Here is a 23,380-nt window from a genome sequence, read left to right as displayed (position 1 = left end):
AGAGATCAGTTTGGTTGAGAAGAAAATAACCTCTATCTAAAGTTTTACATTGAGGCTGAAGGGATGCAGGAGTAGCCCAATATGTTAAACATAATATGAAAAGGGATTTAATTTTTTTTTTACCTAGAAAACTGGCAACTGGCTGAAAAGCAACATGCTTCAGCCTAACCTCTGTGGGTTTTAGTATAATACTTTCTGTGGCCTGCAGTGGAGTAGGAATGTCCTTATCAGAGGGACAAACAACTGCATTGATCTCATTAGGATGTTTATCACACAATGTATTTCAGCAGACATTCCTGGTTGCCCTCTGTGGAGCATTTTAAGCTTTTAAGATAAAATAAAGGGTAACCAGGGTTGTATGTTTTCTCCAAACATTTCTATAATGTAGGATGATAATGATCTATCACTCCAACTGATGAGAGGTAGCAGTTAAAGAAAAATAAAAATAGAGATAAATTTGCTGGCAAAGGTCCTGAAGATGTACTTGAATAAACGTGATCTGGCAGCAGGGAAGAAGGGCTCCTCTCCTCCTAGCCAGAGATCCAAAATGAGGTTTTAAACTCTCACCAGCCCTAACCTCCAAAAAATGGGGCCCTGGGAAATACCCCTCTCAAAAGTACCTCAAACCCTCTTTTTTTTCCCGTGAAAGGGAAGTCAGTGGAGGCTGATGCCATTCAAAGCAGATGAGTCATAGAATCCTTTATGTTGGAAAAGACCTCTCAGATCATAGAGTCCAATCATTGACCTATTACTGCCAGGTCCACCACTAAGCCACATCCCTCAGTGCCAGTCCTCACAGCTGTCCCTCCCTACCATTTGCTTCCATGACTACAGTGCTATGTTCTTCCTAATTTAATGTGATCTTGGATATAGAAAATATCCCAGCAGATGAAAAGCCACCCTGTCCAAGGCAGTGACCACAGAGAACCCCCAGGTTGCAAGTTGGCACTGCAGCAGCTGTACAGAAATTATTAAGGAAACTAGAAAGGTCCCAGTAATTTATTAACAAGAGAGTGTTGTTAGTATTCCTCTGGGGCTGCATCCTGTGGGAATTGGTGCCTACATGAGCACCAGCAAAAGATACTCAGCTCAGAAGAAGCAGCTGGTTTTGTTTAACCTGAGGGGTCTTGCACTCAGCTATGTAGGAATCACAGAATCATAGAATCGATTGGGTTGGAAAAGACCTCTGAGATCATCGAGTCCAACCTTTGCTCCAACTCCAGTCCCTTTACCAGATCACGGCGCTCAGTGCCACGTCCAATCTCAGTTTAAAAATCTTTAGGGATGGTGAATCCACCCCCTCTCTGGGCAGCCCATTCCAATGCCTGATTACTCTTTCTGGAAAGAATTTTTTTCTGCTCTCCAACTTAAATTTCCCCTGGCAGAGCTTGAGCCCATCGTGCCCCCTTGTCCTATTGCTGAGTGCCTGGGAGAAGAGACCAACCCCCACCTGGCTAGAACTTCCCTTCAGGTAGTTCTAGACAGTGCTGAGGTCACCTCTGAGCCTCCTCTTCTCCAGGCTAAACACCCCCAGCTCCCTCAGCCTCTCCCCATAGGGCTTGTGCTCCAGTCCCTTCACCATCCTCGTTGCTCTTCTCTGGACCCTCTCCAGCACCTCAATAATCCAAACATCCCCATGCCATTTACACATCTTCCTAGGAAATTAAGGTCCAAGCATCTTTTACAGATGAGTTTTTAGCCTGAAACATGATCAGGGTTTATTGTGTATCCCTCCATTAACCATGAGTGATTTTTGGTGCTGGTCAGACGGAGTTTGGATTTTCAACACATTCAAGGTCAGGTCTGCATTCACACAGGTGGTAAAGTCCATCATGTTGGGGGAAAAGAAAGGTGAAGCTGTTCATGACTGTCTTAGTTCTTGTTCTCCCGACTTTTAGACTCTAAATATACCAAACGGCTTTGAGGCATCTGGAGAAAGAGAGGGGAAAACACAACCCCCAATTTAATAGTATCCATAGAAGCAAAGATTTTGCTTTGCCCCTGTTTTAGATCAAATATCAAATGCCCCAGCAAGTGATCTATTATTCATGCCATCTTTAAAGATGCTGAGATCTGAAGAGAATTACCTGCCTTTAGAATCTGGGAGAACAGACAGTGCGAAGCTTTCTTTACACATTTTAAAAAGAATATAAAAAGAAAGAGAAAGGCACATAGGCACAGCCTGGGAATCTGAAACTGAGGTTCCAACCATACAAGTGACTTTACTAAAGACAGTTACCATCTTATGTTCTAGATCCTGTGGAGATACATGGGTGTAAAATGGCATATAACCAATAACTATTATAATTACTCAATTTTTTTGAGTTTGTTTTTCTGCATATAGGATCAGAGAGTAGGAAGAGATACAGATAAAAAGTGCAACGGGTCGGTAACCTGAAACGTGAAACTATTGTCATGAAATAAAAATAGCAACATGTAGCCATATACCAGGAAAGATGTGCTAATTATAAGCAGAAAGAGCCTTTTTTCATGAGGAAATAGATGGACTCCTGTTCAAAACCTGCCTGGTTCTTCAGGCATGACTTGTACAAGTCACTCTGGCCTCAGTTTTCCCAGACAGGCTTAGTCCCAGATCTCAACCCTTCATATCTCCTCTCACTAGGGTGGTCCTGGAGGACAACAAAGAACTTGGGGTAGTGAGTTACTCCCTGAAGTTCCCATGTGAGACCAAGAGACAGTTAGGTCTCTGTGAGGTGCTGAAGTTATGTGGGCAACACTGGGTCTCCATTTTCCCAAATCATTTACCACCTGTAGGGATGAAAGACTATGTTTTCCCCCATATATTTTCTGCCTTTCTTGCTGAGATTGTAACCACTGCTGGAACAACTCTGCTTAGCACAACAGGAACTTCATCTCTCTTTACAGAATTTTGCAAACACAACACATGGGGGAATGGCTTTAAACTCAAAGAGAGTGAGTTTAGATTAAATATTAGGAAGAAATTCTGTACTTTGAGGGTGGTGAGGCACTGGAACAGGTTACCCAGAAGTTGTGGATGTCATGTTCCTGGAAGTGTTCAAGGCCAGGCTGGACAGGGCTTGGTCTAGAGTAAGGAATTCCGGCTCATCACAGGGGGGTTGGGACTCGATGATCTTTAAGGTCCCTTTCTATCCAAACCATTCTGTGATTCCATGATTCTCTAAGGGCTTTATTAGAGAAAGGCTCCATTTCCCACTTGCTGGGGTGCCAAGTTAATATTTGCCTGCCATAAAAGCTGCAAAGGCAAACCCATTGCTTAGATAGGTAACAATATGCCTTTGGATGGAAAGGAAGGGACAAAACCACCTCAGAACAATCCAGCATCTGTGATTTCCACGTTCCCATCTGAAAGCTTGCTCTCTCTTTTGCTGACATATGAGCTGGGTGCCCTGTTGTATATCAGTGTAAAAAATAGCTGTTATCTGCTGTTTCGTGGGAGATACGGCAGACCATGATTTATTTGTGCCTGCTCTGCTGCCTCTTTTGAAATGTTGCCGCCGTTTGGGGCACCTTTCACAGGGAAGGCAGATGGTGATCGCAAAGTTTCCCATAACCTTGCCGTGTGTGCTGCACAATGAATCAGTGAAACCTGAATTACAGTGCATTGGCTGTGCTTGGAGCTGTGCCTCCTGCAGGGGCTGCAGACCTCTGAATGTCAGCACTGCACATGCACACACCGAGGAAATATGACATTTCTCTCTAAATTTCAAAGTGGTGCCAAATGGGATTTTTAACTGCAAAGTTGCATCTGATGTGAGCTGGAGTTGTTTAAACCTTAATTACCAGCTCGGAAATACATTTTTTGTGAGCTTGTGCACTTTAGGTGTGAACTCTCCCTAGAAAAAGTAGAAATAATCAATCAAAAGAGAATTCTACCATGAAATGCTGGGGATGAGGACTTTCTGGAGTTCAAGCAGCACCAGCTGCCCCTCTGTGCCAGCTGTCTCTGTTTGTGTGACATTTGCAATGAGGCTTCAGGTGATTTCAGAAGCTGGCATTAGACTGCAATTCACCTTTCGTGTCAGCTCGTGCCAGGATACTTTGCCAGAACCCGTTAGTTCAGTGGGAAATAACAACTGGGAATAGGGGGAAAATGAACTTCTGAAAAGCACTTTGTCATGTTCCCTGGGCTGTGGCAGGCAAGTGCTGCAAACAGTGTGAGTTCCTGCCATGAAAGCAGGCATAGTCAGAGATTTCTCCATGGGAGGATTACCTCCTTTACATATGTGATTGAAGGCAAGGTGAGTACATAAAACATTTCCAGCACCGTCTCCCAGTTTGTGATATTTATTTGCTCTGTAAGCAGGCATGCTGGAAGACATCTATGTTTCATAAAGCACTGCATCATTGATTTTTCCTTAGGATTGGAATCATTGCTACGAATGGGTCTGGCAATTTCAGATAATGACCTGTGTGCAGCATAGGTACTTCTAAAAATGGTTAATGTTGGATGTAATAGATGTTAAAGTGTCTCCCTCAAATTGTTCTGGCCTTTTGCAGATCACTGCTTCCATGTGTGTGTGTGGAGGGCAGAACCTCTCCCAAATTCAAGCTGTCGGCTCCTTCCTGTAGTGTGTTTAAGAAAAGAATATTATCTGATATGAACTCACTGCTGCAAGATGTTTTAGACATCAACTGTCTTGATAATTTTATGTTCTTATTAAAAACAAGAGGAAATAAATCTGAAAACTCATAATCCAGTTTATGTGAGGGGGAAAAAAGCAAACTGTTTTTGGTGTGCAACAGACATTTAATCCCTGGGTTTAGATTTTTTTGGCCAGAGATTACTTGTGCTTAGACAATTTTATCCACTGAGTCTTCTTCCTCAGTTTGAAACTTGATTTAATCTTCTAAATCCACACAAGCTTCCCTTGTCTTGGAAGGAGCACATGAAGTTATCCCAGAGAACTAGAATTACCAGTGGTTTAAGACCAAGGACCTTCCTTAAAGGACCTTTCTTACTAAATCCTTCTTTCAATAAAATTAAAAAAAAAAATAGGTCAGGTCTTGTAAATAGACAGAGACTGATCCTGCCTGTACCTGATGTGTCCTTTACTATTTGTCATGAAATTTTTTGTGTCCTAGCATATACTAAAAAAAGTAAGACCAAAGTTTTATACTCAATATATGTACCACCACCCCCATATCCTGGTTAAATATGGGTGAAAGGTAGATTCTTTTCCCTGTGCCACTGATATAAATCCATAAAATCTGATTTTAATTCTATTTTTCTGTAGCCAGAAACTTTGTGGATCTGTCTATATTTTCCCCCCTATACTGAGGAAACAGGCTTCATTTTCTGTACATTTCCAACTTTTAAGAACCATTTCCAAAGGCATCAAAAAATTTCCAAAAATTGATCTGCATCTCAAACTTTTCATAGTAATTGGGGATTTGTTATCCACCTCAGTTGAATGTGGAATGGGGCAAGGAGCTTGCATTCCACATTTCAGTTCCCGAACATCTGGGAGCATCTGAGAGCAATGAGTATCTGAGAAGTCCCTGAACTGCAGCACAGAAGTGCAAATTAGTCTATAATGAGCACGACAGAGCTGTGGCAGGGAGCAGGGATAGATCCCAAAGCCCACTGAAGTGAATGGCATGGCTCCTGTTGAGTGCAGTGGCCTTTGAGTGGAGCTCTGGGCATGTCTGTGAGCGGAAGGCAAAGTCAAATGCTGTCACTGTATTACATCGTATACAGGATAACCACATGCTCATCTTTTTTGCTTTCTCTCCCAGGATGGAAGGAACAGTTTTATTGGTCACCAGCTTGGAGGGGTCATGGAAGTGCCAAACAGCAAGGACCAGAGCGTCAAATCAGCCAGAGCCATCCAAATCACTTACTACCTCCAAACGTATGGCTCTGTCACGCAGGACCTCATTGGGGAGAAGTGGGAGAGCGAATTCTGTAAACTGATGCACAAGATGCAGCTGGATCACCAAGATCTGCAGCTCTACTCACTAGCATCCTTTAGCCTCTGGAAGGACTTCCACCAGACCAGTCTCTTGGCCAGGGGCAAGATTTTGGTGAGCCTGATGCTGATTCTCCTGACTGCTACCCTCTCGAGCTCCATGAAGGACTGCCTGCGTAGCAAACCTTTCCTGGGACTCCTGGGAGTGCTCACTATCTGTATTTCCAGTGTCACTGCGGCAGGGATATTTTTCATTACTGATGGAAAATATAATTCTACTCTGTTGGGAATCCCTTTCTTCGCTATGGGTAATTATTTATCTTCATAATAATAGGATTAACAGAGTTTAATGACAGGATTGTAAATTACATCCTGGGTTATAAAGTGCAGATTTTACCTTGAGTGAAAGTCTAAGTCATTTTCATCTTGTTAAATTGATCTGTGCCTTGCCAAAAAGAAAAGAAAAGGAAAAGGAAAAAAAAAAGAAAAAAGGAAAGAAAACAAAGCAGTAGCAACAACAATGAGCAAATGACGTTGCTGAATTCTCAGCCAATATGACAGAGGGGCAGTTTTATTGATCTCTGTTACAGAATGAAGGAGAAAATGTTATTGAAAACTAGTCAGCTCAGCAGACAAAATGGATATGTGTTGACCCAACTTTGATGGGAGGCCAGCTGAAAGAGTAAGTTAAATAGGAGGGTGCCAAGGAAGGGCAGATTTTAGCATCTTTCCCAAGGAGGGATTTCCTTCGAGTTCTGTCTGAGGGGCAGAGGGGAATGGGTTGGTGTAGAAATAAGATTGATGGACTTTATCTCAGAGAGGAGATTACTGTTGTGGTGTTTGCCAGGCTGTGAGCACAGGGGCCTGTCAGGATCTGCAGTGTGTAATCCCTTGGTTTGTGAAGTCCCAGATCAGCTGCAGAGATTTCCTTTGCATTTCACCTGGACAAGGGGAGGTGAAGGCAAAGAACAAACATAAATCCCAGCTCTTTAGGCAGCAGAGTTACTTTCATTCCTTCTGTTTTCATTTTGGTTCCAAGCACTTTCAGTTCATCCATGTGGTTAATGAGTTTGCTGGGAAGCTGTTTTGGGAAGGCAGAAGGAAAGGTGCTGAGCACAGCTGCAGTGGCAGAGTTGCTCAGTGCTGTCACATCCAAGTTTGTCAAAGTTTTGCCATATCACAAGTCTGGAACTTAGCAATGACTCTGTGCAAAACCTCAGGGGTGGCAGCCCAGACACAAACACCTTCATGCTGGCTTTTTGTTGGCAGAGAATCTTACCTGTGGCCAGAGCTCTGCATCTTTACAGTTAATTTCTTAAATTACATTTGTGATTGTAGTCCTCAAGCCCAAGTATTGTTATGGTACTGCTGTGTAATATGCAAAGCCACGAGTTAGAGTCAAGGTTTTGAGAAAAGTCTTGCATTTTTCTTAAAAATCTCAACCTACTAAAAGACCACATCTTCTTTATCTTCCCCTCAAGAAAAGTTCTGTGAGTGTCTGCATCCCTCAACTCCCTATTTAACCTATCCCCTAATAATGCATCTGTGTCACTAAGCAAAAAGGCTGAGTTGTGGCTTTCAAAGTCCTTCTCCCAGCATCCCTGTAGCAGCTGCCCAAAGTGGTAAGGACTGGAATGGAGTGGACAGTCACAATTTCAAAGGGAAAGAGAGGACTGAGGAAAAAGACTCCAAGGAATTGCATGTTTGGTTCAGCCTCATTAATACTGATAAACAAGACTGTGCCAAAGCCTCTAATTCAATCATCTGCACTGTTAAATTGTGACAATGGCCCCTCATGGGCTGCACTGTGCCAGCTCTTCAGATGCTTGTGGTGTAAGAGAAGTTGATGGAAAGAACGTGCTGAAAGGAGACAAGGGAAGAATGCCAGCAGAGAGCATTGCAGGTTGTGACAAAGATGTATCTTGACCTGTTTGAAGGGTGTGGGCCTTGGAAACAGAGAATGGAGAAAAGGATGACAGTCAGGAAGAGGGGGTCATGTTTGTTACCAGATTTTGGCAGCCTTTTCCCTGGGTGTCAGGAGGTGCATAATCAAAGGAGGGACCAAAAGGCACTGCCTTGATTGTGCAGCAAGTTGAAGTAAATGTTAAAAAAATCACTAAAGTGATGAAAAGCACCTTCCTTAAATTGTGTAATCTTCTGCTGATGTCCCTTTTTAGATGGATGGAGGCATGGGTGGCCCATACTATTTGCTTGACTATTTTTCACTCCCAAGGACCCCCAAGCAGTGTCTGCAGGTGAAATTCATTTCCAGGGCTGTGCTCAACAGGATCAGCATCCACACAGGGAAGGAGAACCAACGGAAGTAGCAGTAACATTGCTCTCAATTTATACCTTCCTTGCAGCTTCAGGATAAGACATGAGTGGGAGTTTCTGAAAGCAGAGTGCCTCAGTTTCCCACCTAGATAGTCCATGATTTTGTTTTCTGTCTGAGGAAAAGCAACATTTATAACTTTCTGTTGTGTTTTGTGCTGTCATTCTTGTCACAGCCACTGCCAAGAGCAAAAGAAAAGGAAAAAAAGAACTTCTCTTGAAGTGAGATATTTGCAAGAATGTCTTCTATAATATATTGAACGAACTTCAGGTTGAAAAGGAAAACATTTGTATAACTCTTTTATAGAATTTTCATTCAGGAATTTTGGACTGAATTGGAAATATCATTAGAGAACAGCTTGCAATGTCTGGGAACTGCTGTTTGTAAATATTAGGCAACAGTTTTATAGTTGAAGTAAAAGACAGGAAGAATGTCTTACCAAAGTCCTACTGGGTTAGACCCTTCAAAGTACCATGTGCCTTTAGTCCCTTCAATGGCAGTGCCATTTAATGAGACCTTGCTGTGCCCAGAATGTAACCATGTCCTCACACACCTGGGCCCTCACAGGCAGCATTTTCTCTTGAACCTGGTCTATTATGAACTGAGCCAACATGTCAGAGCAGATCCAGTGAAGACCCCAAGACTGTTAATTCTGTGAGTCAATAAAGAGCTCTGGTCCATGTTGGACCAGTCTCACTTGCTGCTGGCACAGCAGAAAGCAAACAACACATCAAATAATAATTGAGTGAATATAGATTGAAAAGTGTGCAAGTTGGGGTTTCCCTGAACTGCAAATGCCAGATTTGCAATTCAAACTTTTGAAGTCAAGTTACTTGTATTTAAAAAATAAAACCAGGCATTAACAGTGACAAAGTCCCTGCAAGTACAATGCAGAGCACAGAGGCAGCCTTAATTCTGGAAGCTTCTAATTTTGGAACACTCCAGCCTGACATTTGCAAACTGTCCATTTAAAGTATATTTGTTTGGTCAAAAATATACTGTTTCTCCAAACATTCACTTTTCAAAGGATTAATTTTAATGGAAATTCTTTGGTGTTATTTGCTCGTCCTTTTCCCTGCAGAGGTGGAAGGATGCTGCCATCTGAATGGCAGGAATAGCCCTGGATGTTTAGGACCACACTTCCTCTTGCAGTGTAGAGCTTCTGTGGGAAGGTGATAGAAGCCTACATAAAAATGCTTAATATTTTTTCTAAATTTAGACTGAATGACCTACACCATAATTATTTACTGTAGTCCTGCTGTGAGGGAATGGTCTGCTGGGATAAACCACATCTCTGATATACTGGAGGAAATGTTAGCTCAGTTTGGCTTTTCCTTATCCTTGAAGGTGAAAGAAAAACTTCATTCTAAAGTTAGGTATGAGGTCAGTGGTGGAAAATCCTTCTTGCTCTGACTCCCTTTTCCCAATACACCAGTTTTCTCCAACGGGTGCCTCAGGAAAACCAGTTTTCTCAGTGCAGTGTCTACCATTGCATTTTTGGAGTCAGTGAGAAGTGACTCTTCAGAAAAGTTGTGTGCAAATAATGCTCTGGTGCCAGGACTTCCTGTAAACAGGAGCTGGAGAGGCTGATTTTTAGCTGTTCATATCCCAGAGAAATGGTTACATGTTTGGGCAGTTAAATGCCTCCCTGCCATCCGATCCTGTCAGATCTCGGAAGCTCAGCAGGGTCAGCCCCGGATTAGTACTTGGATGGGAGACTTCCTGGGAAATGCCGGGTGCTGTAGGTTCTAGTCCTGAGGACTTCACTGGCACTGTCCAAGCTCGCTCGGCCGTGGCAGATGAACCTCAGGACTGAAACGGTGGGGCCAGTTCTGCACATGCTGAGCCTCACCTAAAATCCACTGGCACAAGTTTGGTTACATGTTTAGAGTTAATGAAAAGGTTCTTCTTTCAGGGCTTTCTCCTTTAGGAACTGAACTGGACATAGATGTTTTATTTATCTTTTCCTCCTTTTTTTAGTGAGGTTTGGATAAGCTCCATCTGAAATCAGAATATTGTACGATTCTACTTTGCATTTTTCTTCTGGGACAAATAAAACCTGCAGTTTCTACTGCAAGTTTGACACCAGCAGAGCTGCTACCACCGGCTGTGTTTCAGACAGGAGTTAGAGTGTGAAATAATTGAGTTTCAGGTTTGTGTTAGCCCTGGTTAGATGTTCACATCTGCCTTTTGTGTTTGGATTCATGCTGCAGTTTCAAAAGGGTGTTATGTACGTGACATAATTATGGTTTCCCATGCCTAATCATCACTAATTAATATAACCAGAAGGTTAACTACATAATTGAGATATTATTGCTCCCATGATTTGCTTTTTAATGCACAGGAACCAGACTGATATCATCAGGGAGATAATGATTTAACTCAGCTGAGGATCTGACTGTGTATTTTTAAATGCAGGTGTATCAATTATATAATTTTACATCATAATTATTTTTGGCCAGTCCATGAAGTACCTCATTATATAGATTAGTAGAAATCTCAAGGTAAAAAGCACCTACAATATATTTATAATGTAGTCATGCCTTTTGTACTATAAAGTACATGTGTTTCTTAGGAGTCTGGTTTCACAGTGGATGTAAAAAATATTTCCTCTCATTTGTAAGGCCAGACCATAAAGACCATAAGAACTTCACGGGAACAGCTATTTGTTGCTGAGTCTTTAGGGAAGATTAAGCTCAAGGAGTGCCCTACAACACATTGTAATATTGCTACCACTATTACCAATAGCAGCACTGCTAGTAGTGATGTAGTAAAGAGATACAAAAACTTTAGGAAGTAATAGGCTACCTGTATCCAGCAGTTTTCCAATACCTGATGTAAGAGTTCCAGAGAGATAGCAGAGATTCTACTTACAGTGCAGAATTTTCTGCTAAAATTTCCATCATTCCTTCCCCCTGAGTTATTCAAATGGAAGGAGGAATCAAGGTAAAAGCAGACAAGACTCCAGGCAATTATTAGCATTTCAGATAGAAGCCATCTAACCTCTTTCAGATGGCAGTTGTTAAAATAATGACTGGTGATCATCTTTTAGTAAATTTGAGATGTCACAGTATTACCATTAGTGGCAGGGTTGTGGAAAATTGCAGAAAAAAGTTCTAGTGTAGATGAGGAATTTTTTTTTCAAACCTCAGAAGACAAATGTGAGATACAAGTTCATGTTATCACTATTTACCTGTACATAAAGTATCACAGTATTCTAACTTTTGCTTCAAGCAATGGACTTTCTGATTACCACTGTAATTTAGAAATGTTTCAAGAGCGACTCTGACTTTCATTTTGTCCTTTTGATGCAGCAGTAAAACAAATCCCATGTGAATCTCATGTTATATGATCTGTACGAGGAGCAAGAGAATGACCCTTTAGAGCAAAGACATCTACTGATGCAAACTCCCACCACTCCATGCCTTAGAAACGCAGTGAATCTGTCATTTTAGATGTTATAACTGTTCATGTCCCCACTCACTCAGCAGATCATTAAGGGCTTGGAAGTATAATGTCCTTAATTATAAAATGTTCATGTTTGACTTTTATAGTGGGAAGTGGGAATAACAAAAAAAATGGGTCGGCAGGAAGAAAAAAAGTGGAAAGAGATGAAAACATTTAAGATTACCTATTTGTATGGGCAGAGAGCAAAAATAATTCATATAAATCGGTTTTAAAATTCTCCGTATTTGATTTCCCCATAACTTGGTGTATTCCCTGACAAGTATATTCCCAGTTGCAGAAGGCTGGATTTTTTTATTTCTGTAGGAAAGGTTGATGTCCCAAGAACAGTATTCCCTGGAATCTGAGTAGAAGACTGAAGCCCTTCTGGGATAATGTGATACATTTGCATCATGCAGCCTGGCTCTGCAGCTGTGTCCTGGAGCAGTGATAGCTGGGGAGAGACAACAGGACTGGGGGTGTCCTTCTGTCCTCAAGCACAGGCAAACTGAGGTTACCTCTGACCAAGTCCTTTGGCCCTTGTCACACTCAGCAGAAAGGGATGTACAAAGCAGCCCAGATAGCCCCAGTCCCAACTACAAGGTTTGTAGCACCTAATCTCAGGTGTCCCAAATGTTCCTCCCTTAACTGAAGTGACAAAATCTCAAATGCCTTTACAGGCAAGAGAGAGAAACTGGAAACTCCAGAGTTATTTGCATGATCACTTAGTAGATATTTGAGATGAGCTGTGTAAATCTCTGGAAGGTTCTATCCATCTCTGAAAAAGCCAGAGTTGACTGCTTAGACTTTAACACCTGAGTTCATTCAGATATTATAGTAGGCTCATTCCTACAGCTGGGTTATATTTGGGGTTCTTTATTGGATGCACCTTTTCTGTGTATTGATCTCCTTTAGGTTGGACATTAGGAAGAATTTCTTCACAGAAAGGGTGAGTAAACATTGGAACAGGGTGCTCAGGGAGGTGGTGGATTCACTGTCTCTGGAGGTGTTTAAGGAAGAACTGAACCTGACACATAGTTCCAGGATTCAGTTGATATAGTGGTGTTTGGTCATAGGTTGGACTCAGTGATCTCAGACGTCTCTTCCAACTTAATTGATTCTGTGATTTTGTCATATACATGAGCTCATATGCATGGCTATATGTATGCATATACAGCAGATATGCATAAACTGCCTTGAATGCCTTAGAGATTGAATTCTAACAATTCTTTTTCTGTAGAGACTTGCTAGAAGGTCTCTTATCAACCCAAATGCTGTCATTCCTTGGGGTGGTTGCTGCACCCCAGGAGATGGGTCTGTAGGTCTGTTGGTCAGTGACTCAGAGGCTCAGCACAGGTTGGAGCATCCACCCTTGGCCCATTGCCCAAGCACAGACCATCTCCACCAGATCCTCCCTTAATGACAAAGCAAATACAAAACACATTGGCTGGGTTTGTTGCTTAAAAACAGTCAGCTAAACTCTTATTCCTTTTGATTCTAATTGGAACTCAATTAACCCATTTGTCCCCGCGGTCTTTTACTGTTATTACTAAAAGAGCTTCTTCAGCTCTCTGTCTGCAGCTAACAGACTGGTAGCTGTCATTTGAGCTGCTTCTAATTCGCTGCAAGCATTTGTAAAATCCTTTGAAAAAAAGTGGTGTGATAAGAGAAGAGAACATGTTTTAAGCTAAAAAGTCAAAGGCTAAAAGGAATGGTTTGCTTTTGCACTTACAATGTGTGTTTAGTACTCAATCAATATACCAATTCTGTTCTGATAGAAAAGGATATTTTCAGATGCTTCATACATTTGTCTGAATACTTCTTGCTTTCATTTTTCTACCCTCTCATGGCAATGCTCACTCCTACGACTGGCTTATTTAAGATTCTTTATTGGGTGCACCTTTTCAGTGTGTTGATCTAATTTAGCAGGAATTTCATTCCTTCCGGTTAGGAGGTATCGATGCACATTACGGTTACATTTGGCTGATTTGGGCTGTAAAGGAGCTGCATCCTGGCAGAAATGATTTAACTACACGTATATCATCCCTAATAGGGCACTGACAAATCCAGCCTCGAATAGTACCACTGCTAGCAATTCCATAACCTGCCCTGACAGCTTGTTCCAGTACTTAAACAGCCATATATTTATATAGGTATTTCTTAATATTTTCACTGCTGCACCTGTAACTCCAGAGTCTGTCTGACCCAACCGTGAAGTGTAATTTTTCACAGTATTTGTGAATATGCAAATACTTTTAGGATATTCTATATGTAGGAGTGTGCTTATTTCAGTTTGGATATTATTTCCTGCCAGACTTTTTTTCTCACAGGTATTTTACTGTAGTTCACTCTTTCCTGTGAATTCCATCCATACAGGAAGATTGATGGTGGCTTCTGATCTCTGCTGGAGCACATTGGATCTGCAGGAAAGAGCAGATGTAGGATAGGTTAAGGATGTGTCCTGTGTTCTTTGGTGTGTTGCAGAAAAATTCAGTCTTGTGTTGCTGCTTCTTTTCAGCTGGACAGGAAAGGTGGGCTCAGCTACCCTAGGAAGCATAGAGTGAATGATCCTATGCTCTATGAAGCATGCAGTCTGCTCACCAGCTTCCTCTGCAGGGAGTTCCAAAGTTGTGCCACTGGTTTTTTCAGCAAAAATGAAAGGCAGCAAATGACTTTTTTTTTCCTCCTGGAATACATTTTGTGTGCAAATCATTCCTGGAACTCACTGTTGTGAGATATAATTCTGACTCAAAATTCAGCCCGATGTAGAAAGGCTAATGATGATGTAGAAAAGCCAGCTAAAATATCTTCATTATTTTGAATAATGTTGCAACACTAAAACATAATCATAAGGAAGAAGTATAAAAATTAATGACCATGCCCCAAACCCAGTTCAAAAATGGGTACAAAGAAATTTCGCTTATGAAGAATTCTTCCCATAGCTGCCGTCTTTTAGTCTGATAATTTTCCCCTGAAGAGTTAGGAAAAGGATACAGAACCCAATAGACCATTTGCCAAATGTTCTAAATCAATATTTATCTGCTGTATTCATCTGCAATGTTAAAAACTTTGCATAGAATTAAAAGCTTAAAGAGTCTCTTGCAAATACCAAGCCAACTAAAAAGACCTTACTTGATACTGTATCATTTATATGTCCTTTGTGCAGCCACTAGCTAGTTGAAGTTTTAATAATTCAGTTTTATCCTTCCATTTCTGATCCTTTTTCACTCCATTTCCTTGCCATGAAGTGACTTCTCTCTGGTGGGATAACTGCCTGCAGTCACATATAGCATGCTGGACTCAGCCTGGGTCAGGGCTCGCTGCTCCGTGAGTAGTAACAAATAACAGCAGCAGCCCATATTAGTCAAGGAGCATCTTTCATGCCATCGTCATATGCCAGTGTTGCTGGCCTTCAGACAAATGTATACTCAGGTATGACAGATGTGACTTTCCATGTGTTAGTCCTGCCAGACAGATGTGGAGAAACAGGTCATGTTTCATTCACACTTCTCTGATGGTGAGATGAAGAAGGAGATGCTATTTTGGATGCCAAAATGGCAGTGAGAGCTGCAGCAGATTTAGGCACAGGGCTGCAAGTGGCACCACCAGCTGAATGGAATGAAAACCTCAGGACTTTGCAGCTGTGGATCACTAAAGATACTCTAGTTTTTGTTCTGCAAGACTGAGCATACTGTCCTCACTGTTTTGACTGGTTTTCAGGGAGGATAATTGTATTTCTATCTTCCTGCAATTCCCCCTGCTGTGCAGGTTAGATGCAGTGTTGGTTCCAAGCACTGTGCTGGTGCTGCTCTGTTAAGCTGTTACCCAGATGTGACTGTGTTTCCCTGGAGAATGCAATGGCCACATTATGTGTCTCAGGAGTCTCTAAAATAATTCTGCATTCCCTGATAATATGTAGCTATGCCTTGCCATGTTGCCTTTGCATTTTTTTGCAGTCATCTCTGGTATTTCAGCATTGGAGAATTAGAGAATATTCCTAAAGCCCAAGGAAGAAAAGCATCCCTTCACAGCCTGACATGACACTTAGATCTGCCCAAACCACATACCCCAACCCATATGCAAATGCAAATTTGCCCTGGAAATGTTAAATACTGTAGCTTTTCCTAGTATTATGAACTCCATTTCTGTTAATATCCTGGTTATAAAGAAAACTATTTTGCTAGCATTGCCATGAGGCCATTCAATGTTATACAATTTGCAAATTTTGCACAAATTCAGGATCTGCAGGTATAACCTACCAGAGGCAATACTTGAATTGGTTTAGAAAGGAGACCTAATGGGAGATTACTGCACGCAGTGAGACCCTGGAGGGTGAAAAATTTTGTGTTTCTTCAAGTTTCTAGTTGATATTTTTACTATTACTCTTGAGAAATTATTATCCTCCAGGGAGGACACAGAGCTGCAAGACACTGAAGGGAGGGAGGTGTTCTGCATACTGAGTACAGAGCAATGAAATCCTCTGCCCTTCTGCAGTAACTTAGAACAGTTTAGCAAAAAGTTTTATGTTAATGCAATTTAAACCTTCTAAAAGTAGACTGGGAGACCTGGGAACAAAATACCTGCTTGTGCTTAGAGCAGATGCTGCTGCAAAAGGAAATTGTGCAAAAAGCAAAACCCAAACCCCTCCAATGCACAATGTTCTATGGAAGCAGCTGAAAGAGAAGGCCTCACAAGAGAGATACTGAAAGCATTCCCAGAAAGTGCCATGTTGGAGCTGTTAAAAAGCCAAATATATGAGGAGGAAAAAAAAAAAACCAAACCATTCAAGTATCCCTCCCATCACACTCCCAGTCAACTTCAAGGCACCATTTCTAGGAGTGAAACCTGCTGGACTCACCTAGTGTACTCCTGAAAAAGCAGAATCATGGAATCACAGAACGGTTTGAGTTGGAAGGGATCTTAAAGACCACCCAGTTCCAACCCCCCTGCCATGGGCAGGGACACCTTCCACTAGACCAGGTTTCTCCAAGCCCCATCCAACCTGGACTTGAACACTTAAAGGGATGAGACATTCACAGCTTCTCTGGGTGACCAGTTGCAGTGCCTTACCACCCTCTCAGTACAGAATTTCTTTCCACTTTCAGTTTAAAGCAGTTCCCCCTTGTCCTGTCACTATATGCCCTTGTCTAAGTCCCTCTCCAAGCAGTGAGAAACAGTAAGAACTTTATCATGCAGTTAGTCTGCTTTTAAATGAATAACCTTGGAAGGATATTGAGGTAGGAAAGGCTTTACTAATCATAGATACAGATGTTCTTCCTCTTTCTTAGGTTAGGGAAAGTCAGTAAATGCAGTTAATGAAGCAAGTCTCAAAAGATCTCTCCTACGTGGGTTTTGACCTCTAATATACTGATCCTTTTCCTGAGGGGAAAGTAATAGAATCCCTTTACAGACTATTCAAAAAAAAAAAAAAAGTAGAAATTTATGATGATTTTGAAATTGGTCAGGATGCTTGAAAGTAACTGTTGGTCAAGGACAGTCGAACAAGCCCAAATGCATAAACAAAAACAGAAAATTGGGCAAAACAAGTCAACAATGTCAACCCATTTCATAAAAAAAGAAAAAGACTATATATATGGTTCAGTTTTGCAGCAGCGAAATCATTGAACCTCATCCACTTGGGAGTTTTTTCCAAAAGTTGGAAAAGGTACTTGTCAACTTTTAAATTTCAGGAGCATTGTCAGTGCTCCAGGAGACCTTGGCCTGTCTTTTGTGCCCTCTCTTACCTGACCCTGTCATGTTTGCATAGCACTTCCCTAGGAAATGCCACTGTATTGCCAAACTCACATCAAACAACGCATTCCTTAGGAAATTTTATATCTGAACTAGTGGTAAATTCTCTTTTGAGTTTATTCAATGTTTCTTTGAAAAGATTAATGTACTTTTAGTTTCATTAATCATCAACACAAATATCCCATTTAATGTCTTTTACTGGAGCACGTTGAAATGTTTTTAATGGAATTAAATTTAGAGGGAACTGTTTGACCTGACATTAGTAAGGAAAAGTGGAAGCATCACAGAAATTGTTGAAAAACAGAGACTTTTTTTAACCTGCAGATCGGGTTCTTTCACGACTTTTCCCTTAACTGTGTTAAACTGCCACTGATGCACTAATAACTTGGACAGGGAAATGGAGCCCACTGATGAAGTTGTTAAGAATTAATTTTGTTTGCTCATAGAGAAGATTGGTTTAACTTTACGTGACAAAACAAAGCTGACATGTTTCAGGATGAAAAATTTTACCCTAATATCCCTCTTCTGAGTTTGGTATTTTGCGTAATAAGTGAAATTAAAGGAAAGTTTAGATCATCAAATCGAACTATCCAAGCCACTGGATCCCAGAGAGAAGAGCTCAGCCTCTCCCTCTCCACGTCCCCTCCTCAGGAAGTTGGAGAGAGAAATGAGGTCACCACTCAGCCTCCTGCTCTCCAAACCAGACAAACCCAGAGCCCCCAACCATTCCTTGTAGGATATTCCTTCCTGCCCTTCCACCAGTCTTGACACCCTCCTTTGGATGAATTCAAGTACCCTTGAATGAATTCAAGATTTCTATTCAGGTTTTGCCAAACGCCAGCAAAATCAGACAGTCACTTCTCATAAATTCTTTTGAAAAGGAAGGGTCAAAAATCATGTAGTCCGAGTATAGGAAACTTTTTGCTTCCTGGGAAAAAGAAGTGGTAACTTTCTAGTTTTCATAATTTTCAAATACTTTATTTTCTGTTCTAAAACCTTTTCACTTTTTCTCTGGGGAAAAAAAAGGAGACAGAAAAAGGGAAAGAAAAAATAGAGATGGAGAAAATAAAAGGAAAATAAGCTCCTTTTGCTTTTGAAATTGAAAACATGAAGGAGAGGAAAGAATATATTTTACTAGATAAAAGATTTAACTATGAAAGTTCCAACAACTTTATCTTCTAAAATCTTAATGTTAAATATGATGGCAACAGAGGTTTTAACACCCTACATTAAACACGTATCTGGAAAAAATCAGTAAGTTTTATGGCATAAAATGACTTTTTAAATGGTACAATAATTTTGTGCATGATATCATGGAAAATATGTCTTATTAGATAAACCTGATTTTTTAAAATTAATCTCCAGGCTTACAGGAGGAGAGAAACCATGCTGGTATAGCCTATTTAAATAATGGTAATTTGATTTACTCCTGCACAACATTTTGATGCATGCATGTATTTGTACTATATTAAATCACTGTAGCTTATATTAAATGTAATAATGAAATATTAAATCATAAATGTATGCTCTTCCTTCTGTGAAGACATAAATAATCAGGAAAAAAATATTTCCTTCTATGCTATTCAACATCTTTCCCCATGTTCTGGAATGAAAAAGAAATCAATAGTAGTAAACTTCTTGGATAATGCCAGGTTTGGCAGATAAAAAATAATGAAAATGCAGCCCAAGCACATCGTTAAGCAGCTCATTTTGTCAACATGTGCTCCATCACAGTTAAGTGCTGGATTATACATCTAGAAACAAAGAATGTATTCACATTTGCAAGATGAGCAATTGCATTCCCCAAAAATGAAAAACAATGAGATCACAGTAGATAATGCAGTGAATATGAATTCCCAGCATGCTGCTGCTGTTTACACGGGAGAATAAAATACCAAATGTCTGTTAGGAAAAAAATGGGAAGGTGACATCAGTCAGGAGAATGACCTTAGGGAGATGGTGGTTGGCATTTTGGGTGGACTCACCTGGAAGGATGTAGATGCCTATCACATATCTCCTTTCCCTGTGATACTCTTAGGCCCTTCCTAGGGTATCTTTCAAAAGAGATAACAAAATGGAGTTCTTTTCTGAGAGGAATATGATGTTTCTGGTGTACTCAACAGCAGGCAGCAGTACAGAGCCAGTGGAGGTGTCATAACATCAGCCAGTGGCTGGAAGCTGCAGGTAAACCACCCGATACCAGAATAAAGATGCAATTCTTTCACATGGAAAGCAATCCACCACTGGACCAATCTTTCAAGGACTGGATGATGTACTCTGTATGAATAAAAAGTGTAAGACTATTTTGTAGCATACAGGCCAGACCTCAAAACTGTGATTTTGATGTGGAAATGAAAGGTTGCAATATTTTGTCATGTGATCAGAATAGTTATCATTTGTCTTAAAACCTATGAAGTTTCTGCTCTGGAAAGACAGTAATTTTGTCTTCTGTCTGTGTAATGAACCATCTTTGCTTATGCTTAACCTTAAATTTTCAACTTCTGAATTTTATCTCACCATTCCCATTTTATGCCTGCCCTTAGGGAACTTCAGATAATTGTCTTTACTCATCAGACTCCTACAAATATTCCTGCAGAATATTCTTATATTCATATCTCTGTTACATATCTTTTATTTTGCAAGACTGATAACAAAAACCACCCTGTTATTTCGTGACATTTTCTAAGACTGTCATGTTACAATCAACGTATAAAACATCCAAAGCAACTTCCAAAATGTTTCTTTATAGAAGACGTTGATAAGTGCCCAAGGTCCACTGATCATTTGATCTACGCAAATATTTGAGTGTTTTGCTTCATTTGTTCTAGGAAGTTTCTAGCTTTTAGGCTCTTCAGAGCAGCTGTTACTCACACAACAAACTCTTCCAGGCCAATATGGTTTTTGTTCCCAACAGAGAGCTGGTGAAATCATAGAATCATAGAATCATAGAATCGATTGGGTTGGAAAAGACCTCCGAGATCATTGAGTCCAACCCTTGGTCCAACTCCAGTCCCTTTACCAGATCATGGCACTCAGTGCCACGGCCAAGCTCAGTTTAAAAATCTCTAGGGATGGTGAATCCACCACCTCTCTGGGCAGCCCATTCCAATGCCTGATTACTCTCTCTGGAAAGAATTTTTTTCTGATCTCCAATTTCCTCTGGCAGAGCTTAAGCCCATCGTGCCCCCTTGTCCTATTGCTGAGTGCCTGGGAGAAGAGACCAGCCCCACCTGGCCAGAACTTCCCTTCAGGTAGTTCTAGACAGTGATGAGGTCACCTCTGAGCCTCCTCTTCTCCAGGCTAAACACCCCCAGCTCCCTCAGCCTCTCCCCATAGGGCTTGTGCTCCAGTCCCTTCACCAGCCTTGTTGCTCTTCTCTGGACTCGCTCCAGCACCTCAATATCCTTTCTGAACTGAGGGGCCCAGAACTGAACACAGTACTCAAGGTGTGGCCTCACCAACGCAGAGTACAGGGGAAGGGTCACTGCCCTGGGCCTGCTGGCCACGCTATTTTTGATACAGGCCAGGATCCCATTGGCCTTCTTGGCCACCTGGGCACACTGTTGGCTCATGTTCATATATCTGTTAAACCATGTGCTTCTGCTCAGCACAGGAATTCATTTCACTTGCTTCCCTTTTCTGGTACCTTGTTAATGGTATTCCTCTTTAATTCTGATCTTTCCTTTTGCCTAGACATTAAAGCTGGTTTCACTAGTGAGCGATTGCTGCACTCTCCCTCTTAAGATGAGCATCATTAGTTCTTCACATCTTCAGTCCTTTGACACCCTTTTTGGTGTCTTTCCAGTACAAACTGGCAGTAATTCAGTAAAAATGGTCACAACGTTCCCTTCCCACTGGTACAGTACATAAGAAGGCTGAGTATATTGGATTTAGGAAATGCACCGAAGGAAGAAATCTCAGTAAGAGCTCAAATTCAAGTTCTTAATCTGAATTTTAGCACTTGCTTCTTAACATAATTAGTAGTTCTGTGGTCATTACAATCTGGATTTCACAAAAAATTGAAGCCCTTAGGCAGTGACTCAGATTGTAACACAGGGCAGGAATAGGCTACTCAAAGTTTTCTCTCATCACAGCTATTTCTTTATGGTTTTCTTTTGGTAGCTTGTGTTCCTCAGATCACTGCTGGGTACTGGATTTCCAGTGTAACAGTGTAAGTCAATATCCAAGCCATTTGGGAACCCAGCACTTTCTGGAAATCAGAAACTGGTGCCTGGTGCAATCTATGTTTAGAATTACTAGCAGAAGAGAGCAATTTTTAAGGGAAATTGAAATAAAGCAGTTATATTGCTTTCCCCCCTTTTTATCCCTGTTATGGCAGTTTTACTTGCTGCTGACCACCTCCGACAGATATGGCCATATTATTTCCCTGCTTCCACAGATTCATCTTTTCATACTTCTTTTTTTCCTCTTCTGTTTTAGTCTTCTTTATTCCAGGCTTCCCCCAATCAATGTAGTTCATCAAATGTTCTTTCTTCATCCTTTCTTCCCACAACCTTATATGCTGTTGGCTCTTCAGACTGAAACGGTGTTCTTTCATTTTTATGTTTTCAGTTATAACATTTAATTCCTATTTGCATCAAGGATATGACATATGACCATGAGCCTCCTCAAACTGTTTTTCAAATCTCCTCTTCGATTCCTAAAGAATTCAGGAAACCAGTGTTTCCCCACTACCTCTTCTTAGAGCATCCTTGTAAATCCCTCTGTGCCAGCTGCAGGCTGCCTGCACTGATTATCCCCAAACGAGGTGACATTGTCATATCATAATCCGTAGTCTCCTTGTTGCCTCTTCATATTTGCTAACGCTGGTCTTTTCATAGTCAAACACAATAATCTTCCAAGTGACAACTAAGGCCTCAGTTTATCTGCATGGGGCAGCAGAGGATCCAAGCAGCCAGTAAGGCTGGAAGGGGAATTTTCCTCCAGCCCATCTCAACAGGCAATGCTGAGACATGTGCTGCCTGCTCAACCAAGTGCTGGTTTGTATTGTCTCCTCACACCAGTCTCCAGGATCTGGGAAAACACAGTTTCTTGTGAGGAGTGGGAGTAGAGCTATGGTGGAAACCACTAAAGCACCTGACTAGAAGGCACTTGGCTCTCAGCATCCTGGCACCCTTTGCTACACCTTTTGAAATTGTTTCATTGCTCTTCAGATGATGGTAAAGTGATCCTGGCTATACCGTTCATGTGCGCTTTGCTTTTTGGATTTTGATGGGTGAAAACCTGCCATGGGCTGCAGTATGTGTGTTCCTGATTGCCCACGTGGGGTCTGTTCATGCCCCTTCAGGCAGAGTCCAGCTCTTAGGTTTCACCTGTCTCTCAGATCCCATCTCATCCATTCAAACAAGTGCCTACAGTAAGGACCTCCACTGACTAGACTGAGCTCTGAAGAGCCCCACAATTCATGTGTCAGGAAGGACTTGATGGTTTGGACCTGATGAGAAGAGGGAAATGAGAGCATCATGAAAGAGGAGAGCTCCTTGTACCAGATACTTCCAAATACTTTATTAAAATCTACCTGTATTTTTGCTTTAGAAAACAAAAATATTGTTGGCTCTTTGGCCAGACAAAATATGTATGTGGTGTGTGAGAGAAGGGGCTTCTCCACTTCACCCTTCATCAATCTTCCCCCTTCCCAAAACTCTTCACAATAAATCAGTGTGGAAATGGCATAAATCATGTCCTTTTCTCCCTGGTTTCTCATTGTTATGGTTGAATTCACAAGATAAGTCCATCAAAGTCAGTGGAATTGCCTCAGAAATTAATTTGTCTGGGATGTCTCACAACAGATGTGCTGCGGACTTTGCTTTTTTTATGGCCGTGCTCATAGCATGTCCCTATTGTGTGAGATCCGCTCCAAGGCTTGAGGACCCTGCAAAACAAACCCATTCCAGAGAGCGAGAGAAAGGAAAACCCAAAG

At 41.3% G+C, this 23,380-nt stretch overlaps 1 protein-coding gene across 3 annotated transcripts in view; it reads left to right on the top strand.

Moving 5' to 3' along the window:
- PTCHD4 (patched domain containing 4) overlaps positions 1-23,380 on the top strand; it is a 90,538-nt gene that overhangs the window by 20,656 nt on the left and 46,502 nt on the right. For all 3 annotated transcript variants that reach the window (XM_071547772.1, XM_071547771.1, XM_071547769.1), the window contains one exon: positions 5,740-6,220. In XM_071547772.1, coding sequence (XP_071403873.1) covers positions 5,740-6,220 — 481 coding nt within the window. The remainder of the gene's footprint in view (positions 1-5,739; positions 6,221-23,380) is intronic.

Source organism: Pithys albifrons, chromosome 2, assembly GCF_047495875.1.
Source record: "Pithys albifrons albifrons isolate INPA30051 chromosome 2, PitAlb_v1, whole genome shotgun sequence".
NCBI lineage: Eukaryota > Metazoa > Chordata > Aves > Passeriformes > Thamnophilidae > Pithys > Pithys albifrons.
Note: the sequence above shows the minus strand (reverse complement) of the source record. Positions and strands in the feature narration are given on the sequence as shown.